Consider the following 20,475-nt stretch of genomic DNA (forward strand, 5'->3'; position numbering starts at 1 on the left):
TTATTAAATCTTTAAAAAAAATTAACCATTATCTTTTAATAAGTCTAGCCACTACTTCTGTTAGTTTACAAAATACAATTTAAATAATTATAAAACTAAATCAAACTATTGGTTTATGTGTATTCAAGTTTTTTTTTTTATTTGTTTGTTTATAAATTTAAAACTACAAAAACTATCCATAATATTTATATAAGGTCAGGACTGTATTTTATTTTTATTTAATTACAGCAACATCTAAATACTACCCATAATTTAAATGAAGTCATATAAAATTATGGTCATAATTGATTGAAGCAATTCTACACATAAAATAGTGCCCATAAAATAGTACACATAAGAGCAAACCACTACTTTTATAAGTTTACTAAATATAAATTACATATATACAAAACTACAAATCAAACAATTGGTTTATGTGTGTGCAATTTTTATTTATTTATTTTGTTTATAAAATCTTAAATAATTTTTTTTTTTCAAAATATTTATAATATGCCAAGCCATTACTTCTGTTAGTATAAAAAATATAAGTTACATAAATATAATTTTATATCAAACAATTGGTTTAAGTGTATTCAAGTTTTTTTTCTTTATTAAATCTTAAATGAAAAAAATATCCATAATCTTTTAATAAGTCTAGCCTATACTTCTGTTAGTTTACAAAATATAATTTAAATAAATGTACAAATAAATCAAACTATTGGTTTATGTGTATTCAAGTTATTTTTTATTGTTTGTTTATAAATTTAAAACTTCAAAAACTATCTATAATATTTATATAAGGCCTGGACAGTAATTTATTTTTCATTTAATTGCAGCAACTTAATTGCAGCAACATCTAAATACTACACATAATTTTGATGACATCACAACAAAAATTGAATGCAGCAATTCCACACATAAAATAGTGCCCATAAAATAGTACACATAAAAAGACCTACCCCTTTTATTGTGCTTCTTTTTAATTTGGAAAGTCTAAATTAGGGCGGCTATAAACTTTATAAAACTAACTAATGTACTTTGAATACAAGTTTGCGATGTTAAAAAAAAACGTAATGGAAAACATTTATTCAAAGTAAACAAGAAATTTTCACAAAAATTACAAAATACAGTAAAACTTTATACAAGAAAAAACTCAAACCTGGTTATAAAGTTGTTAATACACTGTTAGGTAATAACAGAAAATAAAAGTTAAACCATTCATACAAAAACAATTAATGCAATTTCATATAGTATCGCTTCGAACGTTTTTATTCACAAAATGACTTTTACCCAAACTGTTAACTCACTTTCTTTCAAAATTTATACTCTGTAAAATTACTTTTTGAGTTTTTTTTCACTTCTTATTGCAAATCTAAAAATAAATAATTAACTTTAAATAAAATAAAATCGCATATACTACTATTATATAAACTATATTGCTATAGTTTGGAATATTGAACTTGATAACTGTAGGTTTATTTGTTAAGATGTTTGAATACTAGAAAAAAATTACAAAGGTATTTAAATAACTTAGTTTTAATTCAGTATTTTTAAATTTTCTTCAACTTATGCGTAGGTTAGTTATAAACGACAAAGTTTAGTTTATAAAAATAATACTAAAGTACCATACAAACTAACAAATGATTTTTTCTCTGGGCGCTTTACCTCGATTCGATGATAAAACTTCTTCGAAGTCTTGAATAGCTTCGAAATTTTTTCCTGTTAAATAAAGTTAATAAAGTTTTTATAAATTTCTAGTATACTATTTCAAAAAACAAAATGTGTTGTTATGTTTTATGTTTAGACACAAACTTACCATAATAAAGCTTAGTTAGCAAAAAAAAAAGAACACGATTAACTTATTTCAAGAATTTTTACACTTGTATTAAACATATAAAATCCCATTAAATTAAAAAAAAGATTAAACTAAAACTAGTTTAAAAATTTATAACTTAAAACACTTAAAAACTTTTTGTATAACGTTGTTAAACTTCTCACTTTTACATTTCTAATAAACTTGCAACAGCAACAAGATTGTTCTTTCTCATTACTTTCACTCTCACATTTCTCGAAAACCTCATCTATTTTAACTTCTTTCTCGATAATTCCCACCTCTCTCGCGTCTTTTGCCCTCTCCAAAAATACTCCCGCCTCAGTACATCCCTTGTCACCCCATTCTACCTATAGAAGTTAGTATTTTATTGTATATATAAATTTTACTTATATAAAATACAAGCTTTTTATTGGTCATAGAGCACTAATGAAACTAGTTTAGTTTATATGGTGCATAACAACTTTATGAAGTAATATAGTTAACAGTGAAATTAGATATGCTAACATTAGGTATCAAACTTTTTATAGTCTGACCTTTAACCCTAGCAGTGTAAAGTTGTGCAATCTAGTTTACTTAACAAATATATTTTGTGTCTAAAACTTCACATTAAATAGTAATATCAGTTATTATTACTTTCATAGGAGCAATTCCGCCAATACCCCTTCTTCCATACATTGAACAATCAACAACCGGCCAACTTTTTTTCTCTGTGATTGGCTAAAAAGTTGATAGTTTTGAGTATTTTTAGCTTATTATTTTTTGACTTGTAAAAAACAATAGTGGGATTATATCAACCAAACTATAATATACAATTAACCAAAGATAGTTTTTCTGTCAATTAAGTTCACTAATTTATAATACAGCCATAAAGCTCAATCATGTTACAGCTAGCTATAAGTTTTTGAGCATTACTGTACAAGGTAAACTTATATTTTTTGAAAAATGAACATTAATAGTTTTTTTTAAGGTAGGTCTAAAATATTTACGGCTTATTCTTTTTAAAAATAAAAATATTTATATATATACATTAAATTGTATAAATTTAACTTACAATCATAGGGGGTGACGGTGAAAATGTTAGTGGTTTTTCTTCAGCTATTTCTTTCGGTTTCTAAGATAGATAAAATAATTAATAAAGATATAATATGTTTTTAAAAAAACATAAAACTATTACTTACCAAACGACAGCAACATAAAACTTTCCAAAACCACCAAAGTAATATGATTATAAATGGAATAAGTGAATAAAGAAGTATAGGTAAAATGTTCACCTGTTTAAAATTTTTTTTTGAAAACTAAATAGTTTTAATGTTGGCAAATATATTGCTTTGTCAAACATTTAGTTATTTACAGCTTAGGAATTTACTTTATGAAAAATAAAATATTTTAGCTTTCATAGAATTTTGTCACAGTTGTATAATAAAATAAAAAGCTGTATAGTTCAAAGTTTTAATTAATTATTTTAAAATAAATAAAAACTATGGTAATAAAATCAATTATCAATTAGTTACTTAATTATCAATCAAAAATAGTATTAAACTTATTATGTTACATTTTTATTGTTACTACTACTGAAAGCTTGGGTGTTAAGCATAAAATTTATTTTTTTACTTGTTGCTTTATTTATACTAATTACTGTTTAACTTAAGACTTACACATCCAACAGCGTTGATTTTAACATTACTTGATATTGAGTGTCTAGTGTTGTATAGAGAAATTTGCAATGTTATTGAGTCGTTCTGATTTAGTTTTATTTGCGGACTTTCACATGACATATATGTATCACTTATATAGTTTGGATTTGTTTCTGTTTATTGTTACATTATTTCCAAAAATTATTTTTTCTAACTTTTAGACTAGTATGTTTGTTTCATCTTAAGTATAAACCTTGTACATTTGTTTTTTATAAGATTTTAAACCTAAAAACGTTTGTATATTTTGTATGTTGATATTATTTTAGTTCTGAAAAGTTTTTTAGTACTGCAATCAGGTTAAAACACATTTATTCAAAGTTGTTAAGTTTTGTTGAAAACAACACAAAAAAATTTAGTTGAAGCAATTTAAAAAACTGTGTTTCAAAATAAACAATTCCAAAAAAATGATACAAAATGTATAGATTTTATTGAGTATCATAAAAAACTGTTACCTATTCTTACTGTATCATTGTATCTGAAACTACATAATATTTTTCCCGCTTTTATAAATCCTCTGCCGTACAATCCTATTGAAGAAGGTAACTTGTCTGCAAAGTTTTATGGAAAAAGTTTTTTTTTATTGTGTAACTTACAAATACTTTACAAGCAAAAAATGATATTTCTGATAAACACAATTACAAACTTATAATTAGACTACAATGATAAAATAACTCATGTAAAAAGATTCTAATTTGTGATCAGTAGTTTAGAAAGCTGATTCTTATAAAATAGCAAGCTTTGATTATTTCCAAAAACCTTCTTTTGAGTTTAGTTTAATTGTTAATAAAACCTATTGTATTGGTTTTGTTTTCAGCTGTTCTATAGACAAATACTTAAAGAATTAAACTAACAGTTTTGACACACAGTTTCTGGAGATACGGATGTTATTTCAATGCAGGAGTTTTCAATTACTTCTTTTGTCAAACTACTCATTGATTTGTAATTGTCGGCCTTGTATTTAATGTAATTTGTAAAATAAAAGTCAAGATTATTTATTATATATCTATCTTTTTGAACTTTTTATTTTGTTGAAAATAGATTAAACGTATTATATTTGTGGTTATGTTATTCTTAAGCTACTGTATTACTAACTTAAAATACTATCTTAAATCATAAATAAATTCTTATCAGTGAAAATAACTACGTTTTCAACTTAATTTAGTTAAATATTATAAAACATAATTCTCTCAGTTTCAACGTATTTTTCTATTTGGTCGTAATAAACTTGAATTACCTTTATGACATCAATTTTACCAATGACGTCATAAATGTAGTCCTGTTTGAAGTCACCGACTCCAATTACTAAAATTCTTGTCCCCATGTCTTCTTGAAGGTTTGAAGCCTGTTTGATTGTATTTATTTTTAAATTTCATTTTTTACCTCTATACACTTGTACTAAAACTCAATTATAGTAGTCTAGTATAGTTTATAGTATGCCTTTCGTCTCAATTTAAACTATTATGTTTAGGTTATGCTTAAAAGCTTGTAAGTTTTAGTTTACTTATACTATATTGCTATAATCAGTATATAACTAAAACTAAGTTTTAAACTTTGCAAGATTCTGATGCTACTTACGTCGAAACTATTTTAACATTCAGTACATGAACATTAATAAAATAAGGTATCTGTGTGATTTAATTAAAACTTTCTGATTTATTTTTAGAACAATGCAATTAACTTTATATTGTTTCGAAATTAATCATTTCTACTTGAAAAAAAAGAGATTGTATTTTAAAGCTCAAACAAGGTTCTGAGACTTTTAAAAAAACAATATAAGTAACTTTATTTAATTATAGCAATACATTTGACATTTATTCGCTTACAAATTACCGGCACGTGTTTAATTTCAGTAAAAAGTACCGGTACATGTTGTTACGTCATAATTACGGGGTAAAATTGGATAATTTTATAACAAATTATTTTTAGTAACCTTCTATACTTATACATATATAATTTAACGGAGTAATATCATTTGCGGTTTCTAACTATTTAATAAGTTTTCGTATTCTAAATGTTATTTTTTAGTTTTTTACTGTTGTTTGCAGTCAAATCATAATTCCGAGTGATTATTTAACATGAAAATGTTTACTTGTAGCACATAGACTAAAAAACGTTAAAAGCTTTCTTTTTTCTAAGCTTTTACATGTATAAAATGAAAGTTTACATAAACCCGTAAAGATTAATAATGAATTGTGTATTGGCGGTTTTGAACTCAATTATTAAGTTTGAAAAGGTCAAACTTTGGGTTATAAGTTTAGCTTATAGAAAGCTGTAATTTAACTCGTTTATAATGAACTTAACGACTTGTGAATGCATGCTACTGATTATTTGTAAAAAAAAATTCTAATGAAAATAAAACAAACCACATCAAAACTACTTGAATATACCAATAGTATTTTCCGCTTTATTTAGTTTGTTAACTCAAATAAAATACCATAAACTTCTGACTCAACTTTATTGCTATCTAATCAAAGTTTGAATTGGTCTATGAGATATTTTAAGTGTAATTTCGCACCTGCTTTTTAAAGTTATCAAAGCGGTTTAATTGAACTCAGTTTTGCAAATAACGATTTGAATATTAAAATGTGAATCAATGCTATTTTATCGAGATGTACAATTGAAAGTTTATAAACTATAAACTCAGTTTAAGCCTTATAACTTCTGTTCGAAATGAAAACCTTATGTAAAAATATACTTTTTACTTAAAATTAATAACAAAAATATATTAGATTAAAAAACTTTTAGATTACTTACACTTTTAATACCTGTTCACTGAAAGTTATCTCGAGTTAAGTGACCATTATTGATAATAGAACTACTATTTTTTTTTAAAGATTACAAAGTAACTTTGTAAACTAGTGTTAAACGGTTACAACTATTTTACACTAAATACTATTTTAATCGAAAATATACGTTTAGTACTTTTAAAAAACGATTTATATAACCGGTCTTTTTGTACATTTTTCTTTTGTTATTTCTTTATAACGCAAACAGAATTGTGTTGCTTACAGTTTTAGCAAAAATAAGTTACTATTGTTTGTGGTTATAAGATTTACTTTGCTTAATTTTAACTATATAACATCACCTGAGAGTTATTAAGATAAACTTAAACGAGACTGCTTTTAAATAATTTTGCTTATCTATCACATATCAAGTTACTCAAATAATAGGTTTTAAGTTATTTTTTACTAAAAATATTTTCTTCTAACACTTCACAAAGTTAACTTTTAGCTGTTTTAACAACTTTAGTTATGTGTAAATATGTATAAGGTGGTGAAACGGTTAATCTAGAATTTTTATACTTTCAGTTTAATAAATGATTTAACAAAAAAAACTTTCTTAGATGTTAAAGCTCATTATTATAACTTAAATTGTAAAAAATATATTCAAAAAATAGTTAATTGTATCAGTTTATATTTTGTATTATATTTGTGATAAATGTCAAACTTACAATTGCAAACTTTTTTTAAAGAAGCATTATTTTCATGATAAATACTTTTAACTTAACTTAAAACAAACTAAAATTTTTAAATTTTTAATAAAAATGTATCAAACGAACAATTGCTCCCATTCTTTTCGGGTTATCGTCCCGCAATCGTCCATCCGTGACGGTGATGACCAGCGACACGCGACCACTTGTACCATATTGGCGTATTTCGTTCCTGACCCTGTATAATCCGAAGAAAAGACGGGAACTCCCCTCAGGTAAAACTGAAGATTTCATCGTGTCAAGGTGGTGGTTGATGCGTGATCTGTGGGGTAACTTTTATTTTAAACTAAATCTTAAGTAGGTAACATAAGTTATTAAAAATATTTTATAATACGAAAAAGTTTAAAGTCGTTTAATTTGCTATAATATTGTATCTAGTGGTACAAATCAGTAGAAGACTAGAATTTCTGTTTATTAAAAACTTTTTTTCAAATATAAGAACTAGAAACACTTTAAAACAGTTATAGCTGTTTATAACTAAGATTACTGTACATAAATTTCAAACTTATTATTATTAGGCTTCTAATAAATAACTATTGGTAGACATTTTTTGTTTGTAACTGTTCTAGTAAATCAAAAAAAAATTATACTAAACGTGTTGGAAGTTAGTTTCTAAATAAACTACTAATGTATTTTTTTTGGTTGACATCTTCTTATAATCATATATACAGTACCCTAAAATGTGTAGTACTAACTAAATAAGCAAGCAGAGTAATTAAGGTTTTAATCTAACTTATCACTGGTGGGCTTCATGACGATCTTAGCTTGATCGCTGAAGGTTATAAAAGAAACTCTGACGTTCGGATTGGTGAAATAGCTCATCACTTCTCTAACAAACGGGATCGTCTCTTCCCTGAAGTGATTATACTTTCCAGTTGATAAACTTGCTGATCTAGTAATAATTATTTGTTTTAATAGTACAATCATTTCAGTTTATCATCCTGCTACTAAACTAAAAATAAGGTAAGTTATCAAAATGTACTGGTTTGTCTGGTTATGCTTGTTTAATGAATACTAATTTTGTAAACTTAGAACAGCTTACTTCAGTTTTCAAAAGGTTTACAAAAGTTGCATGCTACTTATATTACTACTTTCTACTTTAAAACTAACGTATCAAGTAGAAAATAGATATCAAATGCTCCATCGCAATTTTTAATTTTCACAGGGTTACTAGTTACTATAAGAAGTATTGACAAAACAAAGATAAGTGAAGTTTGAAAATCCATTTTTACTGAATAACTATCAAATATAACTGTTAAAAAAGTTGTCAATTTTGTATAAAAACTACAAAACATAAATGCTAATAAAGTACTAGAACTTTTTGTTGAAATAAACTCTAAACTATATCATTCAAAATTTTTGACCAATAACTAAAACTTAATTGTTAATAAAAACCGCTTACAATGTAAAACACCATAAATAATTCAAAAATAAACTATTTAGTATCACACTAAAGTTTTTTTTGTACATATGTTCCAAAATACCAACTAGTTTAAGAAAATTTAAGCGTAACTGATATTTCATATTACGCTACTAAGCTAGAGAGAAAACAATAAAAAATCGAGCAATTTAATAAACCTCATTTTAATTTGCGGCTTTTAATAAGTTTATTTTGAGGTTCATATAAATCGTCAGAGTTATAAATGACGCTGAAAGTCTAATTTTAAATTGTGCAGAATAGTTTGGACTTTATGAAAACTAAAACAGTTTTGAACTCTCTATACAACTTATTAACTGACTTTTTATTTAACTGTCTTATTAACTTATTAACTGTCAATTTATTAAACTTAAACCGATTTCTCTCCGATTTATCAATAATATGATGACTAACTCTAATAAAAAAATCAGAATTTACTGTAATAATTAGCTATTTAGTTGCTTTTTTTAATTGATAAACAAAGATATTTTGCTTGGAAGAAAAATTCATAAACAAAAGTTTTTAAATTAGAATTATAAAAGTCTAAAACAATCAAAAAACTAAAAGCTTTTGAATAGCTAACATGACGAACAAATATTAACATTGTATTTAAATATACTTTAACTTAACTCGGGTTAAAAAGATTTTTTACTGATTGTATTTATCCTAAAAAAAAAATAAACTAGCTTTAATTAAGAAAAAAAGACAATTTTGCATTTTAAAGCTTTAAGTTGTATAGCAAATATAAAAAGTTTTATTAGCTCAAAAAAAAGTAGTGAATATGACAACAGTTTGTATGATCCAAAGTCGAGTACATCAGTTTGCGACTCCATTAAATCTAGCGTTTCATAATATGAACTTGCAGTATTAATGTTAAATCATTTTTATTGAACAGTACTGTTTGTACACAATAAAAACACAACTTATTCTTTATTTGTTGTGACCGAAAACTAGACTAGGCAGCTGCCGATTTATATTCAAAACGTCTGATTAGCTTATTAAAGTTTAATAACGTAAATTTTGAATGCTTTTAAGGCAGATTTTGGCATACATAGTTATAACTTTAGTATACATTTTAAAAATACAGCACCCCACTAAAAAAATCAAATCCAACTTTCGGGTGTACTACTTTAAAAAATTCAACCTTTTACTAAAAATATATGACGACCGCATACTTATTGCTACTTTTTTTCTTAATGGCTAGTGTTAAGATGTTTTTTTTAAAAATATGTTTTGTTTTCGAAAAAATTTGACTTTCATTTTTTAAAACAACTTTATTCAGTTTCGGATCTTTTTGGAAATTAGGATTCGGCCGGATCTAAAAGTGATAACTAAAATCTACAAAACCTCAAAAAAGTTACTTGTATATAGTTTTTATTGAACTCTAAATTTACATTTCTTAAGTTCATCGGATATACTGTACAAACTTACTTTTCCTATTTAAACAGCAACTTATTTAACTTTTTATTTTTATAGTCGCTTATTTGTTTGTTTAAATATTGAAAGAAAGCACAGTTAGAGTTCGTTCATAAATAAGCCCAGGAATAAAACAAAATATATTTTTTTTTTTTTGGTTTTGTACAAACTTTTTGTTCCCGTATTGTACGTTTCAGTTTTTATTTCAAATTTTACTTAAGTTTTATTTGTAGCAATAAGCTTCACAAAACATTTGATTTTTCTTTAATTGAGTTTTGCATTTTTAAGTACTTTATTTAAAGGAAAAGCGATAAAATAGTTATAACAAAATAGTACAGCAGTCTTCCGCTTAAGAAGCAACTTGGCCTTTGTTTTAATGCGTTTTTTTTTAAAGAATGCTGTACTTTATAAGCTGAATTAAAAAGAAACTTAGACATCAAGATATCGCTAAGTAAAAAAATATGTCTGAATTTAAGTAAGAAGTATTTTTTTAAATCATCTTACAATTTGTGTAAATCTATTCTACAATTTCTGTAAATAATACAAAACAACAAAACTAAAATTTTGACATATAATTTAGTAAATTAAATCGTAACTATTTTAAATTCAATACATTGAGAAGAAAAATTATCTATTCGATGCTTTAGTTATTAAATAAATTATGACAGTAGTCTAAATAATACACAACTTTTATACAGCTAGACAGGTTTTTAAAGGAACGTTTTAATACGAAACGAAACACAATTAAAATACTAGTTAAAGGTAAAAAAGATCGGTTTAAATATAAGTGGAAAATAATAAGAGAAACAAAATGGTCGCCTTCATCAGAAATATTTTGTTTTAGATTTTTCTTTCAACTTCTTATACGATAGCAACTGACACGGGAAAAGGCAACGCTTTATTTACTCGAGCGTGAAGTTACTAACTTAAAACAAACAAAAATTTATACACTTTAATGCTGAACTACCATAGTAAACATCTTGAATTATATTCTTGGGTAGTTGAAGCATCTGGTGTGGGTTTGCTGGTTTTTGATTTGAACTTTTTTATTTTGGACAAAGAAGTAAATTTAAGGTTTTCAGATTTTGCACTATCCTACCACTATCATTGGTAGTATTTTTCATACAAGTCTAAATAATATAAAAAGTAATTAAGCCCCTTTAATCTATAATTACTTGCTATGAAAAGTGCATGAACAAGGGCATTCGAGTAGACCAATTAAAGTAACAAAATAAAAGTCAAGCTACATATAGTTCATTTATATAATTTTTGTTTTTTTTTTAACAGGTTTTGATAATACTGTTTAATTGTTTGAGGTGATTAACAGAACTTAAGTCGACTATTTTCTTAAGTTATTTCATTAGAATAGCTTTACAATGTGTACATATAACTATTGTTGCATGTTTTACTTAATTTGCTTTGAATAAATTTACTGCTTTTTAATTCAGGTAACATTAGCAGTTTATAATAACAAGTTTTTTTTTTGTAATAAAAACTGTTACTTGGTTAAACCCAATCATACTACAAGACTCATAAAAAAAGTTTCAAAACGATTACAAATCATCACTAATTATATATAATATTACTAATTAGACAATTTCAAATTAAAAGATTTTATTCTACACAGTGTTTCATGCAACCGCAATGATCGCGATTAAAAAAGACTCTAAGTAAAATTATAACTAATATATATAAGTTAATGTACCACAGATGTTTTTGTGTTAAAACGTTATTCCGACTAACGGCGTTTCAGAGTTAGATTTAGGTATGAAGAGTTTTGTTCAATTTGACGTATTGACTATTTTCTATCTTTCTATGGTCACTCGTTTGTTTACGGAAGAAACTATCGAAAATACAATAAAAATTTCAAATCAGCCAAAGAATAAAGAAAATGAAGGAAGACTTGATTTGGAGATCAGAGGTGTCTTTGAAACGAGAGTTGTTTTTGCAAATATAAGGCACGAATCCACTAGATTTAGTTTTGCTGATTCTCACAATTCAAATGCTTTTCACATAAAAAACCCACAAGCAGATCATATGATTACATTAAATAATTTTTTTTAAGTGGTATGGAATCTACAACAGACCCAACTAGTAAGTTAACATTGAAATTAGGTGAAACACTAAAATAAAATTTTGAAAGAGTGACTAAAAAACCTTAAATTCTGAAAAAAATCCTGAATCTTAAACAAATTTTACATATTAAAAGCATAAGGGGGTGCAACATTTTTTTTTTACAAAAACAATATTAGATCTTATATGAAGCTTTAAGTACAAACTACAAACCAGTTTTTATAGAAATAAAAAATCTTATTTAACTTTTGAGTTATAGTAAGTTATGTAAACAGTTTCCATTACGGACCGCAAATTTTTCGGGATCAATTTTCTCGGAAATTTAAAAAGTAACTATAAATTTATCTTTTCCTTCATTTTTTGAGCTAGAGACCTCAAACTTTTAGAAAACATTCCTTTTATAGTTTAGAAGACTTTAATGTTACGATTATGAAAATATTAAAAAATAAAAAATTAAGATAAAAAAAACAAACGTTGATTATTACAATCTACACTTTTATTATTATTATTGATAATACCAATAATAGTGTAGATTATAATAATCAACGTACAACTAGAAAAATTGCTAAAATGATAAAAGAAAACTTAGAACAAGTAATCGATAATCGTGCCAAAAGTACAAGTAAAATGCATAACAATAAACTTTAAATGAATATTCAAAACTAACTAAGCCTAATAGTGATAAGTTAAGTAATATGCCTAAAACTTGTAATTGTCGTAAAATAAATTAAGATAACTGCCCATTAATAGATAATTGTTTAGTTAAAAATGTTATTTATAAAGTTAAAGTTGAAAGTAAGGGCCCTGATATAATTTATATTGGAAGTACAGCAGGTAGTTTTAAAGATAGATATGCTAAACATAAACATACTTTTAAAAATATAAATAAAAACAAAGCACGCGTTTATCGGATTGTGTCTAGAGCTTTTTTCACAGGTACGGTAAAAAGCCAAACATAGAGTGGAGTATTGTTTCAAAGATCAAACATATATCCAACGGAGTAAGTAGAATTTTTTCAACTTGCAATACAGAAAAAGCAGTAATTGCAGCAGAAGATAAAGACCTACTTCTGAACAAGCGACAAGATTTATAAAATATCTGTCCTCACAACCGACGATTCTACTTCAAATAACTCTGTCTACTTATGTACTTATTTATTTCACAACATTTTCATATACAATCAAATAAGTCTAATACTACATGTTTCCTCTATTTTATTATATACCGTGTATATTGTACTGTATAAATATTTTAAATTTAGTTTAAATTCTTAGTAAACATTTTGCTGCATAGTTTGTTTTTAGCTGAAAAACTTTTGGATTAATACGTAAATTTATTATGACGTAACACTTCTGCACAACTTAATTTATGTTTTTGTTTTTAAATCTGCCTATTCAAAAAGCTTTTTTGAGGTTAGTTCATGATTTTATTAAATTTGTAGGTTTTGTAGACAATTTTATATTTTTATGTTTTTAACCAAACTTTGTTTTTAAACCATAAAGTTTGTTTTAATTACTACTCACATAAATATTACACATAATTATACGTACTTTTTTCTAATGTGTGTTAATATTTTATAGACTCCGTAGATCTGAGAGCAGTGAAACGCCGTTAGTCGGAATAAGGTTTTAACACAAAAACATCTGTGCTATATTAACTTATATATATATTAGTTATAATTTTACTTAGAGTCTTTTTAAATCGCGATCATTGCGTTTGCATGAAACACTGTGTAGAATAAAATCTCTCAGTTTGAAATTGTCTAATTAATAAAATTATATATAATTAATGATGATTTGTAATTGTTTTGAATCTTTTTTACGAGTCTTGTAGTATGAATGGGTTTAACCAAGTAAAATATTTTTATACAAAAAAAGCTTGTTATTATAAACTGTTAATTTTACCTAAACTAAAAAGCAGTAAAAGTTATATAAAGCAAGTTAAGTAAAACATGCAATAAAAGTTATATGTAAACATTGTAACGCTATTCTAATAAAATAACTTTTGAAAATAGTCAACTTAAGTTCTGTTAATCACCTCGAACAATTAAACAGTATTATCAAAACCTGTTTAAAAAATAAATTGAAAATTATATTAGTAATTTATATGTAGCTTGACTTTTATTTTGTTAATTTAATTGGTCTACTCGAATGCCCTTGTTCATGCACTTTTCATAGCAAGTAATTATAGATTAAAGGGGCTTAATTACTTTTTATATTACTTAGACTGGTATAAAAATTATTACCAATGATAGTGGTTGGACAGTTCAAAATCTGAAAACCTTAAATTTACTTCTTTGTCCGAAATAAAAAAGTTCAAATCAAAAACAGCAAACCCACACCAGATGCTTCAATTACCCAAGAATATAATTCAAGATGTTTACTATGGTAGTTCAGCACTGAAGTGAATAAATTAAGGTTTGTTTTAAGTTAGTAACTTCACGCTCGAGTAAATAAAGCATTGCCTTTTACCATGTCAGTTGCTATCGTATAAGAAGTTGAAAGAAAAATCTAAATTAAAATATTTCAGATGAAGGCGACCATTTTGTTTCTCTTGTTATTTTCAACTTAGATTTAAATCGTTCTTTTTTATTTTTACTTCAGTATTTTGATTGTGTTTCGTTTCGTATTAAAAGGTTTCTTTAAAAACCTGTCTGGCTGTAAAAACATTGTGTAGTATTAAGACTACTGACATAATTTACTTTATAACTCCAACTTCAAATAGATAACTTTTGTTCTCAATAACTTTAACTAAAAATATTTACGATTTGATTTACTAAATTATATCTCAAAATTTTTAGTTTTTTTGCTTTCTATTACTTACACAAATTGTAGAACAGATTTACACAAATTGAATTATAATTAAAAAAAAGAATTCTTTCTTAGATTTAGACGTATTTTTTTACTAAGCGGTATCTTGATGTCTACGTTTCTTTTCAATTCAGCTTTGAGATTTTCAAAGCAAAAGTTTATGAACTTTATAATTACGTCATGATGACTTTTTTTTTGTATTTTATGCTAAACAGATTTTTAAAGTTTGTATAATGCAGTTTTGAATTATGTCTTGAATATTGTTACAATACTACTTAAAGTTTGTAGATGGTTATGTGCTAACACTTGTATGCTGTTAATATAGTTCTTAACAAAATTAGTTTGAATGAAAATATTTATTTAATAAGGGTACACTATTTTTGGAAAACATTATAGCTATTTTAACTCAAAGAAACTTTTTTTTGTAAACAAAGCATTTAGAATTTTAAAAATCTTTATTACTGTAGTAAACTCATTTCAATTTCTACCATATTTTTCATTGTAAAATTAAACAGTGTCAATTAAATTAAATTAAAATAAATTACTTTTATACAGAAGTATAAAACTATTTCAGTAGTTCTAGTCACAAAAAGCATTTATGCCATTTGTGCTAAAACCACTTAGTTAATATATAATCAGACAATATCTTGTAAATTTTAGAGAATATTGTAAACTTTAAAAAAATGTCAACCGATCTATTCGAATTAATGACAATACTTTCACTAAGGTTTTAAACACTAGAGAAAAAGTTACTAAATTAAACCATTTTTTTATCAAAATTAAATTACAAGTATTATCCATTAATAGTAATACTTTTAAAAACACTTGTAACAAAAATACCAAGTTTTAGTCGATTAAACTAATATAACTCAAACCCAATTTCAAAAGTCGTTTCTGTAACCATGTAAGCTGTTTTATTTTTTAAAAAGATTTAAAGATAGAAAATATTTGATCATAAATAATTTATAACTTAAAACTTTAAAATAAGTAAACTTACTACTTTTATATATTGTTCATTGTTTAGTTTTAATTATGTTAAAGTGTATTTAAAAATTATTATTCTATTTACTGCAATCATTTAATTGCCTATTCAGTTGAGAATTAAACATATAAAGTACGTTTATTTTTGGGCTAATTTAATTTAAAATATGTATAACCTGAAAATTTTACAATAGCTTAGTATGTTAAAATAGCTTATCTTATTATGATTGAAAAATTGCTACAAGTTATAAAAATAATCAATGTAGTAGACAAAATAGTTAATTACACGGGTTCTGTTTAGCAGATACATATGTCATATAAAAAATAAATATTATACTTTACCAAGTATGTATCAGTGAAATAAATAAATGAATGATGTCCCGTATTGTAATAAATTGTTTAAAAGTTTTTAATTGTATAAAGTTACGAATAGTTTTGGTCCAAGAACCACCTATATATTTACAAGTTCTTAATTGAGAAAAAAAAACTGTTACTACTTGTTTTTTTTTTGACTATCAGGACTTTGGCTATGTGTTTAACACTTTAAAAAAGTATAGAAAACAGTTGATATAGAACATTTTGTATTACGATTAAGTACACCTTGTTAAAAATTCGTAGACCTTATAAGTTAAAAAGACTTTTACTGTTTAAATATGTTTAATACGATGTTGTATTACGTAACAAAGCTGTACAATGTGGAAATGAGATACGTATTTACACACGAGGTTTTCCTTGACTTACAACACCATTGTCGTTAAACTTGCATCAAGTAAGTTGATAGCAGAAACGCTTATTAAAACATAATGTGTTATTGCGAAGTCATTTGAAAGTAATGAGTTTCAAATTAATTTAAAGGCTAGAATTCATTTTTTGTAGGCCAAAAAAATCATGCTATCAAAAACATTTTTAGCTGATTTGTTATAAAAGTAAAGAATGATACAAGGTTACATTTATCCAGGTAGAAGAGAAATACAAGCTTAGTTTTTTTACCTAAACACTGCAAACTAATATTTAGTGAAAAAGTATAAAAAGCTTAATATAAATAACTGTTTAAGATAAAAATATTTCATACCGAAAAAATATAAGTTTATACGTCTTATAACAACTGTATGTTTGTTTGTTTTCAAATACATCGTTTGCATTCGTAAGCTGTTCGTAGCTATTGCATTCGTAAGTTAAAATTTAAAAGTCTTTCATTTTTGCAAAGCTTTTTTCTTATCTAATTTATATCTGAATCATGGTGTTTTAATGAAAAATTGTACAAAAACTTCTTTTAAATAAAAGAAATAGAAATAGCTTTTATTACATTGATATGGGTTAGCTTTTATCTTCACTATTCTAGTTCAATCTAAACAAAAAAAAATTCTAGCAATCGTTAACGTTTGATTGTAAAAAAAAAACTTCTCAAACAAACAGTTTAAGTGCTTTTCAAAATTACAAAAAGTTGTTTTTTATAATTGTCAAAAGTAACTAAGAATGTTTTACTGCATTGAAAAACCAGTTTTATTAAAAAACTTAAGTTGAAAAATATCTTCTTACAGTCTATCTACACTATAGTCAAAAATTTTTGTGAATTTTTAAGCCTTAATGTAAATAAAAAATTGAAATTTAATTTAGTTTTGAAGATGTTATTTTATCTGAGAATGAAATATTTTCGAAAGTAATTATATACATTTTATGAACAATAACTTTTTGAATTTCGTAGTACTTAATAGTTTAATTTTAACATTAAAAGTGCTAAAGTCTTTAACTTAAGTACAGTTTAACCTAAAGTTTAAAACAAATTTACAGAAGTATAAAAGTAAACAAAAAAGAATAATTCTAAAATGTTTTAAAAACAAACTAAACAGAAGAATTAAAAAAAAATAAAAGCAGTATGTGTTCTAGAAAGATCATTATAACTTTTGTTTTTGCAATATTTACTTGTGTCCACAGCTATTTGTGCCCGTCAGTATGTCAATGTGCAAACTTTATAACCAACTGTTCATATTTAGAACTATATTATTTTCCAAAAATAACTGACTGGGCTAAAAAATTGTACTCGAAGGAAATAACTTGAGCTTTGAAGCCTTTTATGACGTAAACTTTCAAGATTATACAGTATTAGAAACTCTCAACCTAAATAAAAACTATATAGAGTTTTATCCGGAAATGATGACACATGAACTAAACTCCCTGCGTAAGTTGATGATGTCATACAACATGATAAAATCTTTGCCGAGGCTAGAAGAAAATAATTTTCTCGTTGAAATTGACTTGAGTTCAAACAAAATCACTAAAATCATAGATAGGACCTTTTATAGACTAAATAATTTAAAAAGGCTGTACTTGGGTAAGAACCTTATTGAATCCGTCGGTTTCAACACGTTTCCCAAGGCAATAGAAATACTCAGCTTAAATATGAACAAAATACACAGCATCGAAAGTAACGCATTTATAAATACTAACAACTTAAAAACTTTATCTATGCTTGGCTTGGACGAAAGTTTTAGTAAAAACAGTTTAGATGACATATTAAAATACAATTCAAATTTGCAAGCATTAAAAATGAGTGGAGCGAAAAGTGGTAATATAACTGAACATAGCGTTTTTACGAGAATGAAAAACTTGAAGGTTTTAACTTTAAACAAAATGGGCATAGGTAGTTTTCCAAAGCAGTTTTTTTGGAAAATGAGAAATCTAAAAGAGCTGAGCTTGGCTGGAAATAACTTGTCGAAAATTCCTAGTTTTTTTGGAGCAGGTAGACTAGAAAAAATAAATTTAAGCAACAATAAAATAACCAAACAATTACAGTACGATCTGTTTCATCAGAACGATCTAAAAGTAGTCGACTTATCGAACAACTTAATATCTAAGATAGACAAAACGTCGTTTTATTTTCTGGACAAGTTAAAAGAAATTAACTACAAAAACAACAAGTTGGTGAAAATTGGCTCTGAAGTGTTCCATAGGAGCAACTATCCGAACCGTCAGGTCATGACGATTGATGTTTCCGGCAACCCGTTGCAATGCGACTGTGACTTCTTTCACGAGTTTTACAAGTACTTCACGACTCAGAACTACACCAGGCTCAAGTGTGAAAATTATTCTTCATGTTTTGAATGCGACTCGCCTCAAAGTTTAAAAGGCACTTCGGTGGGATACATGAGCAAGGGTGTGTTTGATAAAAGGTTTGGAGCAGATACTGAGAGCTGTAATAAACTAAACAGTGGTGTACCAACAGAAAATGATAAAGGTAAACATCCGAGCAGCAGTAACGTAAACTTGTTTGACCTTGTCATTGTTCTCATATCAATACTCTTTATTTTGTTGCTTTTGTTAATAGTTCTGTGCAGAAAACTCCGTAGAAGCAAACAGTCAAGAGTAAGGCTGACTTCATTTGCAAATTCGAGGAGTGATAGCGTTTTAAGCCACCCTGTCAATAACACAATGCCTCATTTATTAGTAAATAACTTAAACAGTGTCAATGGGTCCAAGGTTGTTTCAAATAAAAACAATTACAAAGATCCGTATCCAGTTTACACTGTGGCTGATGATATAATAATTAGTTCAAAAAACAGTGGAAAACCTTTTATGTACAAAAATTTTCTGCAAGAGTCGACAAAAGAATTGAAAGCAGTTCGCTCTCAAAATAAAAACCTGCCAAAATCGAGACGAAACTTTAGTTCACTTCATTCGTCTAACAATTCAGTGCTAAAAATAGCAAAAAAGTTCGGTTCCCTTAACGCCTCGAAAGATTTCGCGCCAAAGACGACCAAAAAATTTAACTGGGTTTTTTCCCCTAACGGTTTCGCGCCAAAAACCAACCAAGCGTGCAGTGATTTCAAACGCAGCCAATCGGAAAACTTCAACGAGCTGGCTACCGTGAAAAGCTGCGACGACTTCAACAGGCATTACGTCACGATGCACTCCATCGCGTCACAGTCCAGCTCTTCGTGCGCGTCCAACTCGGTCAACTGTGACGTCATAAAGCCAAGCAAGGAACACAAGCTGGTGTTTGAAGCCTCGGAGTCGTGCGAAGACGCATACCTGGCTCCCATTGGCTACGTCACAGCGGATAACGAAGATGTCAACTGGAACAAAAGGATCCCTTCAGGCACCTATGTTGAGATTGATTTTGAAAAAAAGTGATTGAAAAAAATTTAAATTAAAGTCTTTCAGTTTTATTAACCTCTCTTTATCAAAGTCTCTTAAACAAAGATGCTTTGTATCATAACTTATACATATTTTTTAGTGACTCGTGTTTTAATACTTTAATGCCACTTCTATGCGTATTTGAAAAAAAGTATTTGTTTTTATACTTAACTTAAAAATCTGCTTATGTATAATCAAGTATTTTTACATACTTATTTCAAATTTCATGTTTAAACTCCAATAAAGTTTTTTATAATCTTCAAAATTTATTTTAAAAAAGCACATGTCGTAAAAGTCTTGAATTTTGATTTTTTAGGTACTGAAGTTTTAGTACTAATAACTTTGAATGCTAGTCAGCTTTTTTATGGAACTTAAAAATGTGTATAAGAATTTATTTTTAATAGTAATTATCAAACTTTGTTTATTTAGTATTGTAATTTGATCAAAACAGAAGTTTATTTAATCAACAACCGTAGCATATCTGCTGCTTTAAGTTATAAGTGATACTTGTTATTGCTTTAAAAAAGTTTAGCTGACTTGGTATATGTGTTGGTTGTGACTTAAAAAACGTATTCAGTACAAATTTAGTTGTTTACGACTTTTGTATTTTGTAAAACTACTAGAACTTCAAATTATTTAATTCTTAC

The 20,475-nt window shown here is 26.2% G+C and overlaps 2 protein-coding genes across 2 annotated transcripts; one reads left to right on the forward strand and one right to left on the reverse strand.

Moving 5' to 3' along the window:
- Positions 1-1,612: 1,612 nt before the first annotated feature.
- LOC145836260 (anthrax toxin receptor 1-like) lies at positions 1,613-8,580 on the reverse strand. Its single transcript, XM_082944079.1, has 10 exons — positions 8,576-8,580; positions 7,731-7,889; positions 7,067-7,259; positions 4,742-4,849; positions 4,359-4,458; positions 3,970-4,055; positions 2,865-2,924; positions 2,447-2,530; positions 2,031-2,160; positions 1,613-1,698 (listed from the first exon to the last, which is right to left on the reverse strand). The coding sequence occupies exons 1-10, from the start codon at positions 8,578-8,580 to the stop codon at positions 1,613-1,615; spliced, it is 1,011 nt and encodes a 336-aa protein (XP_082800205.1).
- A 9,763-nt stretch (positions 8,581-18,343) lies between these two features.
- LOC145835820 (uncharacterized) lies at positions 18,344-19,899 on the forward strand. Its single transcript, XM_082943546.1, has one exon. The coding sequence runs from the start codon at positions 18,365-18,367 to the stop codon at positions 19,823-19,825; it is 1,461 nt and encodes a 486-aa protein (XP_082799672.1). The 5' UTR covers positions 18,344-18,364; the 3' UTR covers positions 19,826-19,899.
- Positions 19,900-20,475: the final 576 nt, after the last annotated feature.

Source organism: Thalia democratica, chromosome 5 (assembly GCF_965202585.1).
Source record: "Thalia democratica chromosome 5, ktThaDemo2.hap1.1, whole genome shotgun sequence".
Taxonomy (NCBI): domain Eukaryota; kingdom Metazoa; phylum Chordata; class Thaliacea; order Salpida; family Salpidae; genus Thalia; species Thalia democratica.

Bases quoted from the DNA above. Each gene is read 5' to 3' on its own strand.
- LOC145836260 (XM_082944079.1), bottom strand. The intron at 7,260-7,730 runs GTTAGATTAAAA...GTTACCCCACAG, and splicing joins ATGAAGCCCACCAGTGATAA to ATCACGCATCAACCACCACC. The intron at 2,925-3,969 runs GTAAGAATAGGT...TATCTATCTTAG, and splicing joins GTTTCAGATACAATGATACA to AAACCGAAAGAAATAGCTGA.
- LOC145835820 (XM_082943546.1), top strand. From the start codon at position 18,365: ATGAGAAATCTAAAAGAGCTGAGCTTGGCTGGAAATAACTTGTCGAAA.